Source organism: Dendroctonus ponderosae, unplaced genomic scaffold (assembly GCF_020466585.1).
Source record: "Dendroctonus ponderosae isolate FM_Combo_2020 unplaced genomic scaffold, Dpon_F_20191213v2 Dpon_F_20191213_7, whole genome shotgun sequence".
Classification (NCBI taxonomy): domain Eukaryota; kingdom Metazoa; phylum Arthropoda; class Insecta; order Coleoptera; family Curculionidae; genus Dendroctonus; species Dendroctonus ponderosae.
Window position 1 is genome coordinate 10,026,657 of NW_026018916.1, and position 18,849 is coordinate 10,045,505.

Consider the following 18,849-nt stretch of genomic DNA (forward strand, 5'->3'; position numbering starts at 1 on the left):
TTTATGGAATAAATTGAGTTGGTCAAATCGATTTTTTCAGGATGGGCTTAGTAATGCCAGTAACACAAGATAGATGACATAGATAGACGATAGATGATAGACAAGGTAGATGCCAGTAACACAAAAATACAAAAAATACGTATACTATAATACGGTGGGAGATGGTAATTGAGAACACGATTATCGCAGTACCAACCTCTTACCAAGTGCACCCTCTACTCATTTTATTTAGGTAGCACCGGTATCATCGGAAAGAACTTTAAATAGGATTTTCGATGGTCCCAAGGTTTTATTAATTCCGACCGCAAAAGTATCCTGTAACGCCAAAATTCAAAATCGACTACTAAGACGTGAAGGCAAATGCAAAGCATATTTTCTTAAAATTAAATCAATGCGTAAATTTTGGCGCTCAATATTACGAATTTTTTCCAAACGTGTTGGAACTTTCTTCACCCAAATTCACAAGAGTTTTTAGTCTGTATTAATCGGCTGTCCTTACGATTGGGTTTTGAAAATTAAGTCCAAGCTTGTAAGTAGGGAGACCTAAGGGGCCATTATTTCGGTCCTCTTGCTCAAATCCATTTTCATGGGTTGTTCAATTACACAAAATGTGTAAGTTTTTCTGCCTGTTGAAAGGTCACGGTAGATTTTAACAATCGAATTATTATCAAAAAACAAAGGTGCTATGATGGAATTCCAATAAATGCGGCCAAAACATTCAGTTTTAGGGATTTTTTAAAATCAATTGAACTTGATTCTGCTTCATCAAATGGACGATAAAACGGATTTAAGGAACAACACGAATTTTCCACAACATATAAAAACATCAAGATTATGAAACTTGATGATCTGCAAATGGCTGAACGAAAATAAAATGAGTAAATACATTGGATAATGAGTAAAACTAAATTCGTGAGTTTAATGAACGTCCAGATGTTTAAACACGATTTTTTTTTATTACATTGCTACCAGCATTAAATAAATATTTATCCTAAAGTCGTTCGGATTTAGAAAAAACAAGATCAATTCTCTGCTTGTACGCAAAAAGCGCTAAGGAATATAAGGTGTAACGAATATTAAACGATTTTCAAAGTAATCACTCAGGCTCATAAACAACCACAGTAATTAGTGAGAGATATAAATAGTTGAAAGTAGGTATTTCAGAAACTTGAAATCGAAGGTAATTCTAAACAGAACAGATATTGTTAGCAGATGTCTAGAGTGCAAAATTCTTAATACCCTTTTAGTGATACCTACACCAGATAAACCTCAGTCATGAAAATTGAAGACCATTTTTGGGATCTGAGAGAAAGCCAAAGTTTATTTATATAGAAACGTAAATATGCTTTAGTTTTAATTATATGTTCCGCAGTTCTTGTGCGTGTGTTGATAGTTTTTTCACCGAAAACATTAGCACAGCTCTATGCAATTAGGGCCAATAAACATTAATTTCCCAAATTTCAGCAAGAATTAGTATATTGAATTGTAGGTACTGATGAATTGTCTAACAGCGGCATTTCTTTATACAGAATACAGTTAAGTAAAAAATAATAATTTTCTATTGTGAGATAGTCACTAACAAATTGTTGTTTATTCCCAATTTGTTCCCAAACAAATTGGGATTTATATGTGACCAGCTTCGTCTATCTATAAAAGTTTAAAGTATAAGTATAAACAGCAGCAGCTGGCAGAATTATTACTGTTTCAATTCTCTTAAACACTCTGAATATACCGCATTTATACGTAAATATTTATGAAGCCAGGAGGTAATGCAAATAATACCAGATAAAATTATTTAAATATAATTTATTACACATTAGCTATATTTCTAATAGACATATACATATATTTTTTTGTTACTAAAAATCGAATATTTACTGCAAATAAAAAAAACGCTCAATATATCTATTTCCTTTGAAATTTGTAATTTTTCGATAATGATTGTATATAGTAAGTTTATCACAGAGACATATTTACAGTGTTAAAGATAGATATATGTAGAGTTTTGGGGTATATATAATATACATATAATATATAGGAATGTTCAGGGAGTTCAAAGATTTCTAAAAAATCGCCATATAAAAGTTGGTGTTGAGTAAAATTTGGCACACAAGCTTTCTGAAAGTATAAATATAATACATTTTTTGCACATTTACAATTAATAACTGAAATTAAGAATTTTTGTTCATACTAGTTGTAGAATAGTGTGCATGGTCCTTGATCAGGAAATATAAAAAATCTTCGTTATCACATTTCTTCAAAAAGGCAAAACGAGGCTTGGTGATACAACAGAGAATATGAAAATAACTTATATAAATAGGTTTGCTATTCATAAGCGTTTACTGTACATACGCATAACTTAACCACTACATATTGATAGTGTCTCACACATCTCGCAAAAGCCTTTGTAAATAATTTTGATCTTAACTAGTTTGTAAATATATTACAATTCTATTTTAATAATAATTACGTTCAATATATAGTAATAATATTATTAATAAAACTGGCTAGTCTAAGTGCTTGATCACATGAGTATATGTGATGAATTTGTGACAAAATTACTAAATTCCTAATATTTCTATCACGGAAAAACGCAAGCCCTTAAGTACACTAATATATCCTCCAGCAAACAAACTATCCTTTGTTTAGTGAATTTCAGGTAATAATTTAACGTTAAAATCAATAAGGATGATACTTGAAAAATATTTAATTAATTAAAATATTTTCAAGCTGTTTCTACGGGTACTGGAACAGAGGCGATCGGCAAACATTTTTACATTTTAAATCCATATGATCACACGATTTATCTAAGCTCCTCGATTTTCGATTTCCTACCATTTCTTTAAAACGGTAATATAAATAAATAGGTCATAGACTAGCTAGATTCTAGATGTCTGAATAATCCTTGGATTGAGTCAAGCTCGCTCTAATAAATTGTTATTTGAATACCAAAATGTTTTTATTATGAAGAGTTATTTTCAATGAAGGTCTGCAAAAAGTTGGTTTAATGCCTTGTTAATCATAAATTTGAATTTAAAGGACAATTAAAGAAATATTTTTGTTGAGGAAATTTAATTTGGGTTAGTTTGGGTTAGTCAAAGGTTTTTCTAATTAGTTTTTTAGTGAATGACGAAACGTGAATAAAGTCATTAATTCTTTATGATGTATTACCGTTGTAATATCGTTGTTGATAATGTTGTATTATCGTTGTTGATGTGTTCAAATGCTTTAAATGGATTGTTGTTCAATATATCTAATTGATGCATAAGCAATTTAAATTATTTGCATAGCCAAATATTTGGGCAATTTACTTCCGTCGAATTATCTAAACCAAGCTGCTACTGCAGGTTGTGAATAATCCTGTTTTCAAAGATTTTTTAGGCATAATTTCGTTTTGATTCGATGTCACTCTCTTGCTGGTTCGGTAACGTTTGTGGGAAGATAATGTTTTATGTTGATTTTATAAATATCTTAATTTTCTGAAATACTGTTTTAGAACTTGTGTTCTGAACCTTTGTATCCAGTTTTTGCCCAACAAGCTTGTGATCGAAGTACATTGCGAAGGTTTTCAAAGTGGATTGCGCTTTTCCTTACTGATAGTGTACGCTAATTGATGCGTTGTACAATGAACCAAAGATGTAGGATCTTCCGAGAAGGATGCAATTTTCCAATTGATTTGCAGATACTGATTGCTATCATGGTTACTAATTTACCACAACATAATAAATAACCATCTTAAATTTAGATCAGATTTGAATTTTGTGCTTGGAAAAAGTAGGCTTTATGTTAACGTTTCTCATATCTGAATATTGCCTTATGGGGGGTCTTTATATAAAATATAATATTTCGGTTAAAACGCCAGTGAAAATAGTTTTTTAAAGTCATAAATGGCTGTGAATAAGTAACGTTAAATTTCACATTAGATAACTTACATATACCTGCATATTACCTATATCGAGTTCCGTAGCAGTTGTTCTGATGTGACAGAAATAAAAATACATGTTAAATAAACAAACACAAAAAAAGTCTAAAAAATAAATCTCTCTCAAAAAATAAATTTCTTTCTGAAACCCAGAAAACAATTAAATTCCCATAGTTCGGATGATTATACAAATAAAATATAAAATCTGATAGTATTTATTTGCTCTTCTTAATTATTTTATCCTAAGGCATTTTCAGGTATCAGAAGCCAAGCGCAAGCCAAATATCATTGTAACTCCAAAGCTGCCATACAATTTTTATAAACAGTACAATATTCTGGTGGTCCTACATTTTTGTGCTCAAAGAGTGCAAAAACTTTACAGAAGGCTTAAGAAGAGCCTCAACACAAGAAGTCTTAAATGGCAAGATTATATTATTTCGACTTATCAAACCCTAAATTCTGTAAACTGAAGCGTGCTTAGATATATTCAGAAATATATTTTCAAAAAATATGAAAACACGATGTATAAGTATGCAAACTTTTAAGAAGTTAAAAACCAAGTATCTGCTTCGTATTCCGATATTGCTTTATAAATTCAGGTTGAGAATACTTACTTTCTTATTTATAATGAAAAAATTTTTACTTCCGAAATAACGTTTTTATATATTTTTTGACGACTGCATTAGTTTGTCTATCTATCGTTCCAATTAGAAAGTTTATATGCTTTCACTCGTGCATTGTTTGTACAAAACATAACATTAAATAATGTACATATTTTGGCTTTGTGTGTACAAAACCTGCTTTTACCTTATGGTATAAACAATAATAACTAGGCATACATTCTTTTCTAAACGTACTTATACTTTTGTCGGTGACTTAAAATTATTAATTGCTAAAATTATGATAGTTATTTCATTGGTATCCAGTTCATAAATTTACCGGTTCCTTTTCTCATATTTTGCGTCATGTTTAGGTAAATTGTTTCTCCTCCAGCTAATAAGGCCCCCCACTCACCAAACGTCCCATAGTCGTATATCGTATGATTACAATACGACAAAATTGCCATATCTTCAGCTGGAGAGTTTTCATTCGAAGCAACAAATACATTCTTCATCCGCCCGAACTGTTTGGAACACCAGCCTGGATCGTCGCTGACGTAGATGAACAGACAGTTGGAGTATTTGCTGTTAAAATAATTCATCGCGTTTATAAAGAATGCTTTAGTCACTAGCTTTTCACCGTATTTCCTACAAAAGTCTACATTAGCTACCGCTCTGGCTATTTTCTCTATCAAATCGAATTGTACCTGTCCAAATACCCCTGATAATCAGTCCTTCGCACATGAACACCTACGAAAGTGTACTCCTTCCGTGGCAGTTTCCTGCTTAAATCTAACAGAACCCGTTGAGCCTTGTTCCTAATCTCCTTATTGAAGTGGAATTCCTGTCGAATATCTTGGACCCAAGTTAAAACCAGCTCGGGTTGCAATGTATATCGTGGTAAAATTATGCTCTAAAAATTTGGAAAATTACTTATAAAACGTACCGAATAGCGACTAGTAGGGTGCAACGATATACACATTGTTGTATTTAATTGTATATCACATCTGCTTTAGAGGGTGGAATTGGGTTTTTTTACCAAGTTGACTGAATCTCTGTAGCAAATTTTATTGTGGTTTCAGTTATTTCTTAAGACGTTACTCAGGATTACTTGCAGAATCCGATAAATATTTTAAAACTATTTTAAGTTTACTGTTTTAAAATGTTAGCTTTTGAAGATTAAAATTCTACTTTAGTAGACAAGTATTTGACTATTTGTTCAAATGAACATGATAACTAAAATAAAAGTATTTTACCTGTTTTAATTAAAATTGTAATGTATAAAAAACTGGTTTTTGGATCACTCTCGAAAAATATAGCACAATCACTACCAAAACCTTTAGTTAATAATTAAGTTTTCCTTCCAGCTTGAGCCTAAATGTGGCTGAAGGTAGTTTTGGTGACGTTACTGAGTCCAATCCACAAGAGGAAAGAAATAATTATTTTAAAAAGAGCAACCATTATCAATTCGTAATAAAAAAACGTGGTGAATTATGTTCCAAAGAAATAGAAGGGTTTCTGAGAAAATATAAATTGAACAAATTACTGTGGTCTATGAGGTTCTTTACACATTAAAACAGTTAGTTTTTCTTGCCTGGTTAGTAGACGTCCACTCTTCGATAGAATTAACAAAAGTTTTAAATTCAACCGGACAATGAGCAATATCTTCAAATCCTGGTACTGTGAGCATGTCGAAAATCTCTTTCAATCTATTTCTGATGCATCTGGGCACGTAAGGTTCAAGTCCAGTACGTCGAGCGACTGCCCAAACCGATGCATATTCCCACATTTGGTTACCTGTAAGTACATAGTTTTTGTTAGGATGCAAATTGATTTTAAAAAAAATTTTGTTAATATATTCAGACGAATGGAGCAATACGGAACGCCGTACGATTATAATGTAAACGCGGCTTGGTCCCCACGAATGGGCAATTCTTAGGAACTATGAGAAATATAAAATTGGTTAAGTGAGAATCTTTGTAAGAATTTAGATCAGTTATGTTTGTTCATTAATAAAGTATTGACAAAAATTGAAAAATGTTGTGTTAGAGAAGAACTTTAATTAAATAATTTCAAATATTTTTCCACAGTTATTTTAATGTTTCTCTATTATTAATAATTGCAATTTTTTTTAAGCAGAAACGGAACATCTGAAAGATGTTCAGATGTTCCGTTTCTGCGAAATTCTGATTATAGGGTATTATATGAAGCATGGGTTTGATAAGCCCGTTTAACTTTAAACATGTTTGTGCCCGTGTAATCACGTTATTGCTCACTCTTGACAGCATTATTGAGCTCACATTTTGAGCATTCGATTAATTAACTCTGGCTCAATTTGTACCGGTGTGCGTTAAATCAGAGGTTCAATCGTGAATCCTTGAGTCGTGTGCACAAGCAATATGCCTGTATCTATCCGATAATGACAAAAAACATCACTGCCGCTTTGAATTTTTCTCAGAAAATTGTAGAAAAGTACTTTTTTAATATTAAAAATATCCACAATTTGAAGAAAAGATGATATTTTTTCTTTTCGACTGCATAAGTATTTCAATAGGCTACCAATCAAAGATGGACCATATAAAAATAACAACGAATAAGTACCTAATAACGAAGATGACATTAGATTTTCGACTGTTGATATCTTCAAAATAGAAACTTTGGAAGAAACTTTTTAAAATTATGTTGTCGTGCCCTCCAAGTGGGCCCGTAAAGCCCCTTAAACGGAATGTCGCCAATTTTGAAACAGCCTGTACTCAAACCGTTTCATATAAAATAGAACTTGATTATAGAAAATGTACAGAGCTAAATGGAAGTCATATAGAAAATCACTGATTTTAATCTCACCGTTTTTATTTATTTATGTTTATTCTATAGCGGCAATAAATATTGTTATTTCCTCAATGATTTTTATTTGCCTATCATATTTCAAGGTTGCTTTGATTTGTTGCTATTTGTAATTTTGAAAATGTAATATAAAGAAAACGCCTAAACATAAAATTAAATATTTTTTTAAATCAGGAAAAAGCTTATCGATCTGTCGAAAAATACATGGGGTCTTCTCCTTTCATTCGACAGAAAACAAACCAGAGAACTTATTGCTCCGGTGCGCATTTTTAAAGAAATTTATTCTGACGGCAAACTGTTAAAAAAAAAATTATATTGTTAAAAAGTAGGTAACTTTACCCTATTTTTGAAACAATCCTTTGATACATTTAACTCAAACCTTTCATTTTATTAGATGTCTAGTTTGCATTCCGAACATTGCACCCACTTATGCCACATTCATTTTGCCAAAAATCCTTTGAAAAAATGTGAAACACCGCCCTGAGCATGTTTTATTGTCATCGCGTAAGTACTGGAATTTCTTGAATGTGTCTTTGGAAACTTGAAGGTAAATATAAAAATACATCATAATACTTAAACAAAATAACATGATGAATACTGTTAACAATTGGCTGTATTTTAAGGACATTTTTGCTGATTATTTGTAAGGATATATTGAAGCACCCACGAGACCAAACTAATGCACATCTTCTAAAAATTTTTACGATCAATTGGGTTCAACACACTAATCTGATAACTGGCATCAATATTTAGAACCGATACCACAGATATATGTACTTTAGCTGACTCAAGACATCGACACAATTTAAGGTATGGCTTTTATTTCACTCATTTAAGGATATTCTGCGCGAAGATGAATAAATGAAGATATGTATGCATGTAAGTAATCAGTTGAAGAACCATCATGCACAACGTGTATTTCCATACATAAAAGCGACCATGTATTTTGAAAAACTATTAATAAAATAGTTTGAATAATGCGGAAAATAAATGGAAAGACGTTTACCAGTATGTCCATGCGTAAAAATCATAGAAGTAATTCCTTCCTTTGGACATGGACCCAGCCTTTTTTTAGTCGGTTTGCACCGCTTGGTAGGATTATGTCGTGTTACTTTACACAACCGTCCTTCAAAATCTCTGAAAGAGTATTCATCTGTAAAGCGTGCGGTATCAGTAGTTGACACTACTTCGTTAGAATTACCGAAAAGTGGAAAGAGAAAGTAAATAAAAATTAATATCCAAATCAAGAAAGATAATTTTATGAGAGCACTTCGACGACGCCTAATCATAATTGCTCAGCTTCACACCGACAGATAGTTCAGTCACAGTATCACACACAATCCAGTCCCAATATAGCTTTCTTTTAAAATGAAACGTCTGCAACACTTATAGCCGCTGGATTAACCGGAAACAGAAATTATTTTGTTAGAATACCTGAGTAGGTGCATATAAGAAACGCAAATATGTGGTGGTCAAGTGAACGAATATTTAGCCACTAATATTTCATTTATTTATGCGTAAATCGTTGATGAAAAGCTTCGTAAAAACAAGCCAAAAAATTAGTGATAGTAAATACATGATTATAATATAGGTTTACACTCGTGTAGGGTATAGATGGCTAGATGTTCCATCGGGCGCACCTCCAGGTGGCGATCACCAGCTGAACCCGGAGAACCAATAGTAAGAAATCAGATCAAATATATTTTAATGAACCATGATTTTAAAAAAGTATATCGAATCATTAAAAACCTTTCCAGGTTAATAGCGACCAGAATCAGACACCTGATATAATACGAAGAATAACCTTGGACAAGCTGAAAAGCCATGAATTCCGAGCGAAGAAAGAATCCAAACCTTAAACTAAATTTAAATAAATTAAGAAGGAGGGGCGAATAGAAATTGAAACAACATGGAACAAAATAAATAGCATAGTAACTGAAATGCGGGAAAGAGAAACTGGATTTCAAAGACAAGAAAGGAAATGTCAGCAACCTAATCGGAAGGCGTTACCAACGCAATTTTAAGGTGATTCGAAATTGGCACCTGTTTAACAAAGACTCTTGCAAAGGGTTCTTTAGCAAACAAGCTGAAATTATTGTTTTGCATATTTTTGCACATGGATGAATCTCAATATATTTAACTTTACCCAAGTAGATATCGATGATAGCGAGTTTAGAAGATCGCGTTTCTATATGAATATTCCATGAACTAAAATGATAGAAAATCGAAGAAGGGCAGTCATTAATTGATCAACATTCAAAACTAAACACAAATATTGTAGAGCAAAATTGTTAAGTGCTCGTTTCCATACGAATTTCTTATCTTTTGCAAATCGCAAAATCACTTTTGCGTGGATGTTGTCACATTATCCTTGCATTTGTATGAACTTGTGCTGTTTAGAATATTTTTACAACGGCTGCAAATCACACAAATTATTTCATTAACAAATAATATTATGTAGTTATTTTAGTTATTTAATTCAGGATGGAAATTCCATTATAAGTTTAAATATATTGTAAATGAGATCAGTTTTCGACACTTACACCAACCACAGTTTGTGATCGAAAGGTTTTGTTTGGATAGGAAGTGCGGATTCAAACTACTCATATGTAGGAAGTTTTCCTCCACCTTTAACAAGTGCGGTTCCATAGTTAGTTTTAAAATAACACTTATTGAGTCAAAACCACAATTGAATAAATTAAGCATATAATAAAAAATTAGCCTTATGAAGCAATAAAAATTAATACATTTTAAAAGGACCAATTGTTTATAAAATACAACTCGAATGGTTTCTGCTAGAAACAGTCATTTTATATATTTGGAAAAAACATACAATAAAATGGTTTGAATCGTGATTAGAATAAATACAAAGACATTTACCAGTGTGTCCATCCATAGAAGTCTTAGAAGTAATTGCATCCTTTGGACATGCATTCAATCTTTTTTTATTCGTGTTGTGATTCTCTGTGATTTTAAGTCGTTTTACTCTACACAACACAATTTCTAAGTCTCTGAATGAAGCCTTGGAATTTGTAAACTGTGTTACCACAGTAGTTCTCGGAATTTTGCTTGTTTGCCGTCGAAATGGTGATTCATTAGAACTGACGAAAAGTTGAATGAGAATGTAAAGCACAATTAAAACCCCAATAAAAAAAAATGATTTGTTCAAAACACTTCGACGACGCCAAAGCATAATTGCTCAACTTCACTCACTATAACTCAATCTAGTCACAATATATTGTAATGCTTCTCTACTAACGTAAGAAATTAATGTTTTTCTTTGAAAAATGAACGTCTACAACACATATAGTCGCGGGAGTAACCAGAACCAGAACTTATTTTGTTAAAAGGCCTACTGAGGTGCAGATAAGCAGCGCAAATATGTGGTTCACTAGTGTACCCATATTTGGCTAATAGTATTTCAGTTATTTATAAATAAATAATTTATGAAAAGCTTCATAAAAATAAATCACCGAATTCAAAAAAATATAAAGAAAGTAAATACATGACAACAATAGGTCAATAAGAAGTTCATTGCAGCTCTGAACGATTTTTTGAATTCAGAACATTCCAGGACTTTCATTTCAACTACATTGAAGGACTTTCTAGCAGCAGTCAGAGACAAGGTGAGAGAAACTAGTCTAAAAACCTGCTGATTTGAGAAGAAGCGTTAAATAGTATTTTTGCATTTGTCAATCTTATAATGAGTGTATTTACTCTATGTTAATTATCTTTTTTTACGTTAGTTAAATTAATTATTTGCATGCTAAAACGTAGCAATCATCTTACATAGATTTTTGCTTCGGTAGAAAAAAAAGTGTTCAGCGTAAATATTTAATGTTAAATAATATCGCCATTTTCATATAAAACTAACAACTGAAGTGCTAGATTTCCACAAATTTCCAGAAAACGCAATGGATGTTTTCACTTTCATAAATATAAACAGATGATTTATTGCTTATCATGACAGACGGTATCTTATAAATACATTTAAGTAAGTTGCTGGAAATTAAGACTGGAACAGTCACATGAAATTGCACTAATAAATAAAATAAACTGAAAAGTATTTACCAGTTCGCCCTTTAATAAAAACCACAGAAGAGATTGCCTTCCTGGGACATTGCACTTCACTCTTTTTTTTGTCCTGATCACTGTTACTAGTCCATTTTTTAGCTTCTTTGCACAAATTAAATTCCAAATCTCTGTAGGTATAAGTAAAACTCACATTGGCTGCACTAATATTGCGCACTTGAACCGAGTCACTTAACGGCGATTTCCCAGGCACATGTGGAACTTGCTGCTTAGAAGGAACATCATGGAGTGGAAAGGCAATGTACATTAAAGTTACCAACAGAACCAACAGTATAAGTGTTCTAAAAAACTTGGTATTTCTGTTCATTATTTTTCAACTTTTAACCAGACCTCTTAGACACAATTAGACACAATAAGCACTAGAATATCTATAGTCGGCATTAACTAAATTATAATCGGTTCCACATTAAGCAATGACTAAAAGGTTGATTGATTAATCTCCCATAAGTTTTTAATTATATTCTATAAATAAAAAAATCGTCAACTACACATGTAATACCTAGATTAAGGTAACTGAAATGATTCCATTATCCAACATATATAAAAAATGTATTTGGCAAAAAATTGTGTTGGCATACAGGATGTTCCACAGTTGAAGTGGCAAAATTCTAGAAGATATTCCGTTCCGAGTGTGTACTATCTCAAGTGTGTACTATCTCAAAAATACAGTGTTTTAAATAACAAAATGGTATCAGAAACGCATGAACCAATCTGAATGGAAATATAAATTAAACTCGAATTTCCAGAAACAATTCTCGCACATCTGCTGGACCCATTAAAAGTAACCCATAGCTTTCAGAATCGTACAGGATGATTCAAATATTTAATTGTTACTCTGCTTTAATTTAAATTCTTTTAAAATTTAATGACCATTTGGAAAGCCTTTAGTACAGTTTAAACATTATCCGACAAAATTTGCTAAAAGTTGCGGATCATTTCTAGTTAGTTTTCTATTTTGTTGCCAAACATGTTAGAATTGACCGGCATTGTGCTGGAATTCGCATTTTAAGATCATCAATATCAGAAGGTTATGTTTTATGAGCAATGCATTTAAGATGTCCCCAAAGAAAGAAGTCTAAGGATGTTAAATCCGGTGATCTTGGAGGCCATTCAATTGGTCCTCTTCTGATAATCTATCTACCCGGGAATCTCTCGTGTAACCACTGTCGAGCCGGAAGAAAATAATGAGGTGGAGCACCGTCCTGCTGAAGTTTTAAGAAATCCTCATGTAAAACTGAATTACCCTCTGCATCAATTTGAGTTTCTAGCTGATGGGTGATAACAGGATTCATTCATAATTTCTTCAAGCATATTAACATATACACACCACCTGTCAAGTTTATTTTAATAAATAAAGGGCCATTAATTGCATTTCCAAGAAAAAGCTCAAACATGAACTTTTTCAGCCTTCGAAAACTATCTATTTTAGAAAAATTTTGTATTTACTTCGTGTTAATAACGAAAACATCAACGTCATTTGTAGCTGAAAATCAAATACATTATGTGCACATTCCTGATTTAATTTTTTAATAAGTATCTCAGTTTTTAAAGAGAATCACTTTTTACTATTTTATCTGTAAGTAATCCTACTATAAACCCCCAGGCAACACCTTCGGAGCGCGCTAATTTGAAATCACCCAGTATCGTAAAGAATATATATTTTATATATAGCATTTTCTTAGATATGAATTTTCTTCAATGTACTCTATTGCAAAAATTTGCGTATCAACTCAAATTGGTAACCACTTAACCAATTACATCATTACACTGATTATCGATAATAGTAAAATAATGTGGTTCCTTAATAATGATGACTACATTGATAAGAATTAGTTGGATTACAATTAGTTATAACGTGATAATATTACTGATCAGACAGCAATAAAGATAATACAGTATTCTATCCGAAAATGTGTTAAATTCGAGATAATCGCCGACGAAACTAAGCTTCTTGTGGATGCCAATAAAACAAGATAAATTTAGTTATATGGAAACGACAGACATAACATGTGTAAAGATAAGAATCAAAATCATCCTCAACGAATTGTATTTATGTACAGGATGGGCAAATTTCGCAAAATCTAAATTGGCTATCGGCTTTTGATTTCGAACTATATACAAAAAGTCGATTTTGGGCATTTTCTTTATACGAAGATATCTGGATTATTTGATAAATTAGGATTAAGTGATTTACACATTTTACTAGAGACAATTTCTTTAGTAAAATATAATGTTTTTCGAGTTGTAACATGAACTTGTTTTTTTTTTCAATAAATCATAGCTATGGCCTAGATGAACAAGATGTTTGGTCTCGGATTTTATGATATACAGGGTGTCTCACGGTTAGCATCCATTAGAATATTTCGGGAAGTAATGCGATTTGAATCCTGCAAATTTGGGTAATGACATTTTCGGGGACGCTCTTTTCACTTACTTATTTTAAATAGAACACCCTGTATAATGTTTGTTTGTGATAATGCCTTTCTGAGCATATAACAGTTTTCCTCAAAATTTTACATATAAAAATTGAATATCTTTTCAAAGATGAAACAGTGAAACTCAAAATATCAGCTTAAAAATTATATATTATTGTGAATTTTCGGAAAAAGAAATCTAGATACAGCAAAGTGGAAAAATAACATTTTTATTCTCTGTCAAAAAAAACTGGAAAAACTTTCTTATTTTAAATAAGATAATACGTTGCTGATTCATTCAATGGATAGGCTAGAACATTTCCTATCTATCCAAATATGGTGTCCATATAGCAAACTGGAGTAGTTTTAAACTTAATTAAACAAGACGGTGCTCCTTGCCATAACACTGCTCAGGTAACTTTATTGCACCTTAATGAACAAGTAACATTAAGGTAACCTTAATGATCGATTTTCTTAATAGATGGGAAGGTTATGCACTATACATTGGCCGCCAAATAGCCCTGATCTAACTATTCTGGATAGCTATTTCTGGGGTCATTTAAAAGAAAAGTTTGCGGGAGAAGTTGATTTAATCATCGACAGAATTAAGGAAATTATTAGCGAGGAAACGTGCATACCGTAAATCGAAGATCTAAATGATCGGAGGTCATGTTGAGCATTTAGAAATTTGAACTACTTAGAAAACTAAATTGTAAATTATTATGAAAGAATAATTCAATATTCATTCACGTAGATCTGATTTGCCCATAGAATCTTCAATGACAGACCAAATAGTTTAGTTTAGAACATTGGTGACTTTTATTAAATACTTGATTAATTCTAATTTATGTTCAATGACAATTTATATTTGTAGAATTTTCTTAAATGTTAAACTGCTCATGAATTTAACTGTTAAGTGATTCCAAACCGTACTCACTTATCTTGCTTTTGAAGCTTGTAATGTAAGGATGGACTAAATTAAGCGTATCTATATGTTTCTGTGCCGACTTAAGTCTACTCTATACTTAAGCCTACTACCAAATATTAAAGTTTCAAAAATTGAAATAGACTTACCAAGTCTTCCTCCCAACAGAATGGTAACAATTCCATCTTGAGGACATCTACTCAACCTCCACACTTTTCTGCTTTTGATATTGATGCTGCACAAAGTTAGCTCAAAATCTCCATAAGTGCGTGGTGTTACTCTTTTTCCATCATACAACGGAAATAGAAAGACATGCACAACGGAAATAACACATAACGCAAGAATGGCAGCTTTGAACAAAATGTTGCGATTTGTGTTAAGCATTTTCAGCTCAGTTTCTGTTTTTTTTTTGTTTTGATGACCGTAGCTTCAGCCTTTCTGGATTAGCTGATGATGATGAATTGCGAAAGTAACTGCAAAAATACAAATCAAGATTAAATAAACTCACATAACATTGAAAATCACTTTATTAAGGCAGGCACTATGCATTGGCCAATTCTTGAAGAGATAAAACGAATAGAATCCGAATAGAGAGAATTGTTCCAATTTTATCTATTCAGATATTTTCGAATGTTTAATGAATAATTATCAGTTTTATCGCAATTTGGAAAATGTCAATATTTAAGTCATTATGCAGGGTATCCGGAAAAGGTGCGACCAACAGCAAAAATGACGGTGACAAGTTCCTATAACACTTTTGCGAAAACCCATTAGTAACTGGCCTACAGAGCGTTAAAGTTTAATGAACTAATGATATTTTTTTATGATTTAGTAAATTCTTAATACTTATTACCTAATTAAACATTTAATAAATATAAATTTATTCTAAGTGCAGTTGCTTCCATGGCGCGCTCTGTTAAGACGTTAGAAATAATTTAAAGTGAGTTATTACTTCACCGTGCTAAAAACTTTTAAAAGTAGATTTTTTCGAAAACGGCTCATTTTAGAGACAGAGTGACAAGTAAACCTTTTTTCTTTTTTGTGAATCATTCACAACAGAAAGCAAACATGTTAAACAATAGTAGATGACATGGGTGAGTTAAGTTCCCTAGAATTAACGATTAAAAATCCATTCTTGAACAATAAAAGAAATTATCATAAGTACAAAGTGTACCAAATTTTAAAACCTGCGGATAAATAAGAAAAAAGTTATTTCAAAAAGATAATTTTTGAAATCTAAGTTTAATGCCCTGTAGATTCGTTATTATTAAGTTTTCGCAAAAGTGTATACAAATTTATCACACTCATTTTTGCTGTAGATTTGCCTCGTTCAGTGTTGGTCGCGCTTTTTCCGGACACCCAATATTTGGTAAATATACATGGCGGTCCAGTTTGCAGAGCGTACATTTCAGGAAACAATAGAGAATCGAAAAACAATTTGAGTTTGCATATTGGTTTCATCAAAAAATATTTTTATTTAAATTATAAAAAAATATGAAATTTGCTCTGATTTCGGATCTGGATAAATTATGCTTACTTCAAGCGGTTTTGCTTCTGTTTGAAGCCTTATCTAGTCCAATTTGTTTTCTATTCGTCAATAATTTGGTAAAAATTAAGGACCTCAAATAAAGTTTCTACGGGTGGCAAATGAAAAAAGTGCACATTTTTGAAAGTTCGACATGCGCCTAGATGGACAAAATGAAGGTTTTTGGATATCAACACACATTAAAGACAAACCAAATGGCTCGTAACTGCTTTTGATTTATTTAGCCGTCTCTTCTTTTCATAGAGTGATCTCCAAAAATCAACATTTTGGTCTTGCCGCGATAACTTTGCTGCTCCTGGTCCGATTCTCACGATATTGAGCTCATGTTGAAGCTCACGTTATTAGAATATATTATATATACACCAAATTAGAATTAGCCACAAAATATGTGATTCTAGAAGATTTTCAACTAAATGAGGTTTATTTTCAAATACTTCATTCATGCAACCCAGAAATTCAAGAGCCAAAAAATCTACATTTAAAATTGCCTTACACTGGGTAAGTAATAACGCCCGTTAAATTAGTTCTTAACAGAACCTGCCATGGAAACAGGTGCATTTAGAATTAATTATTCTTTATTAAATATTTGATTAAGTAATAAGTATTAAGGATTTACTAATTGCTATTAATTTCCTAAACTTAAACTGCCTGTGGATGCGTTATTATTGAGTTTTTGAAAAAGTGTTATAGGAACTTGTCCAGCTAATTTTCGCTTTAGATCTAACACATGAAGTGTTGGTCGCACCATTTCTGGATACCCTGTATTTGTCTGAGTATCAATTGAAAATTTAGTGGTAATCTTGCATTGCATAGCAACTAGTGTGGGAAATCGGTTTTTGTTTAATTTATAGTGAACCCTAGCTACCGAAAACCTGTTATCCAGCATCACTATATCCGGGCGCTTTGTTGTTTACGCATGCAAAGACATAAGCGCAAGTGTGTACCAAAAGTTTCGATGTTGTTTTTGTAGTTTTTCAATTATTCAATTTTTACCCCCTTTTGCCAACTTCCGATATCTCTTTTCTGATCTCCTATATTGGACACGGTATAATCCACCCAAATCTACGTAAACTTCGAGCTGCAATTCTAGCAATTTGGTGGTAGTTATACGATTTATAGTCGTATATGTAAACGTTGTAATGCTTCAAAACAAGCTCGAACAGCCAGAATGTTGTCATACGGCATGAGCCTACAGGTGTATGTGAAAAATGCAGAAAATGTGTTTACCTGTGGAGTGCTAACAAACGAAAGTCTTCAGGACACTCTAGGGGAGGCGTGGCACTACTTTGAGGCGCGGGGGCTGATCTATCGAAGCACTGGAGTCCTAATGCCTGCCCGAAGCGACGGAGGCTGCATGTTTCTCTAAGAAAAACTGGTCGCTGCCTCGACTACATGCCGACGCTGGAATCAGTGGCGCTTATCGATTTTCATCCCGACGACGCCGATCTACGCAAATTGGCGCCAGGATGCGTGTGACGCTCCCGTCGACGCCACCATTCCAGAGACGTCCTACAGGATGCTGCTAATTACTGCCGCGTAATTCCTGAGTAGCTTGAATTCGCTTTCCTATATGAACCGCAGGCATCAACAGTGACTACGTTCTTACAAGTATACGTCTAATTGAAACAATAGCGAAATAGGAAAGTGGGCGGAAATATAGCAGGAAGTTCAAGAATGTGGAATCTTGATTTTTTCATCCTGTACAATGCGAAATTCCTTCGAGTAATAACATGAGCCTTCGGAGAGTGATATGATTTAGAACTAGACTAGACTTTAGGGTGGCCTCTTTAAGTTTGCATTTGCGGAAGCAAACCCAGATCAAGGGCTTAGCTGAGTGGGCTGAAAATAATGGAGTTTTTAATTTTTTTTTAACCATTTCCTCCACTGTCTCACAGTGCGGAAGTATATTTTATCTCTTAGATCAACCGTATACTAATGGTAAAACATGTATTCATTAAGAATTGTACAGTTCATTCAATCAAGTAAATATTTTCAGAAAAATTGAGTAAGACTAATCGGAAAAATTTTGTCTAAATTCCTAAATTATGGCTTGGCTTGAATGTGAGTCTGCCATTTAGCCACTCTTTAGAAAAAATATGCAGCTAGATTGAAATGATTCAATATTTGATAAAATCGAATAAAACGACTGATTTCATGATAGCTAGCATTTAATTAAATATAAAAATGTCTAATGCGTCCTATCATCTCCTCTCTCATTCCCAACGAGTTGGAACGAGAATTTTCCGTCTTTGGGTGTCTTTGAAAATATTGCCGTTCGAACAGGCACTTTTAACACAAATCTCAACAAAAAAAAACTGAGACCGAACTGCAAAGCTAAGCAATGAGTCAGTCACTCCAAGGGCGATGAAGCAAATAAAGCATCATGTTAGTTCTGTAGTTCGGTACCTTCGAAATGCGCAAAATTTCGATTTTACATAATTTCTTTGGAAAAACTGTCTGAATATCCAGTTTATTACAGGCAATAGACGAAATCGGTCAACCGTCTT

General features: G+C 32.6%; 1 protein-coding gene and 1 long non-coding RNA gene across 6 annotated transcripts; one reads left to right on the top strand and one right to left on the bottom strand.

Moving 5' to 3' along the window:
• Window positions 1-1,128: 1,128 nt before the first annotated feature.
• LOC125505083 lies at window positions 1,129-6,602 on the top strand. 2 transcript variants are annotated; one of them, XR_007281896.1, is made up of 4 exons: window positions 1,129-1,180; window positions 1,248-1,336; window positions 5,889-6,320; window positions 6,385-6,602. It is a non-coding gene; the product is annotated as an uncharacterized LOC125505083 (long non-coding RNA). The 2 variants fall into 2 exon arrangements; XR_007281895.1 differs by lacking the exon at window positions 1,129-1,180 and having other exon boundaries at window positions 1,187-1,336.
• On the bottom strand, window positions 4,440-18,371 carry LOC109542888 (galactoside 2-alpha-L-fucosyltransferase SEC1). Of its 4 annotated transcripts, XM_019912343.2 has the most exons (5): window positions 17,570-18,371; window positions 14,946-15,269; window positions 6,116-6,318; window positions 5,229-5,434; window positions 4,440-5,169 (listed from the first exon to the last, which is right to left on the bottom strand). In XM_019912343.2, the coding sequence occupies exons 2-5, from the start codon at window positions 15,178-15,180 to the stop codon at window positions 4,830-4,832; spliced, it is 984 nt and encodes a 327-aa protein (XP_019767902.1). In that variant the 5' UTR covers window positions 15,181-15,269; window positions 17,570-18,371; the 3' UTR covers window positions 4,440-4,829. The 4 variants fall into 4 exon arrangements, with proteins under 4 accessions (XP_019767902.1, XP_019767900.2, XP_019767901.2 ...); XM_019912341.2 differs by lacking the exons at window positions 14,946-15,269; window positions 17,570-18,371 and adding an exon at window positions 11,437-11,764; XM_019912342.2 differs by lacking the exons at window positions 14,946-15,269; window positions 17,570-18,371 and adding an exon at window positions 10,246-10,558.
• Window positions 18,372-18,849: the final 478 nt, after the last annotated feature.

What these genes read in the sequence shown, in the direction of transcription:
- LOC109542888 (XM_019912341.2), bottom strand. Translation starts at nt 11,764, where the DNA reads ATGAACAGAAATACCAAGTTTTTTAGAACACTTATACTGTTGGTTCTG. An exon ending in AGTGGACGTCTACTAACCAG is followed by an intron (nt 5,435 to 6,115) that starts GCAAGAAAAACT and finishes CCAAATTTTTAG; the next exon opens with AGCATAATTTTACCACGATA. An exon ending in TATCAGGGGTATTTGGACAG is followed by an intron (nt 5,170 to 5,228) that starts GTACAATTCGAT and finishes AGACTTTTGTAG; the next exon opens with GAAATACGGTGAAAAGCTAG.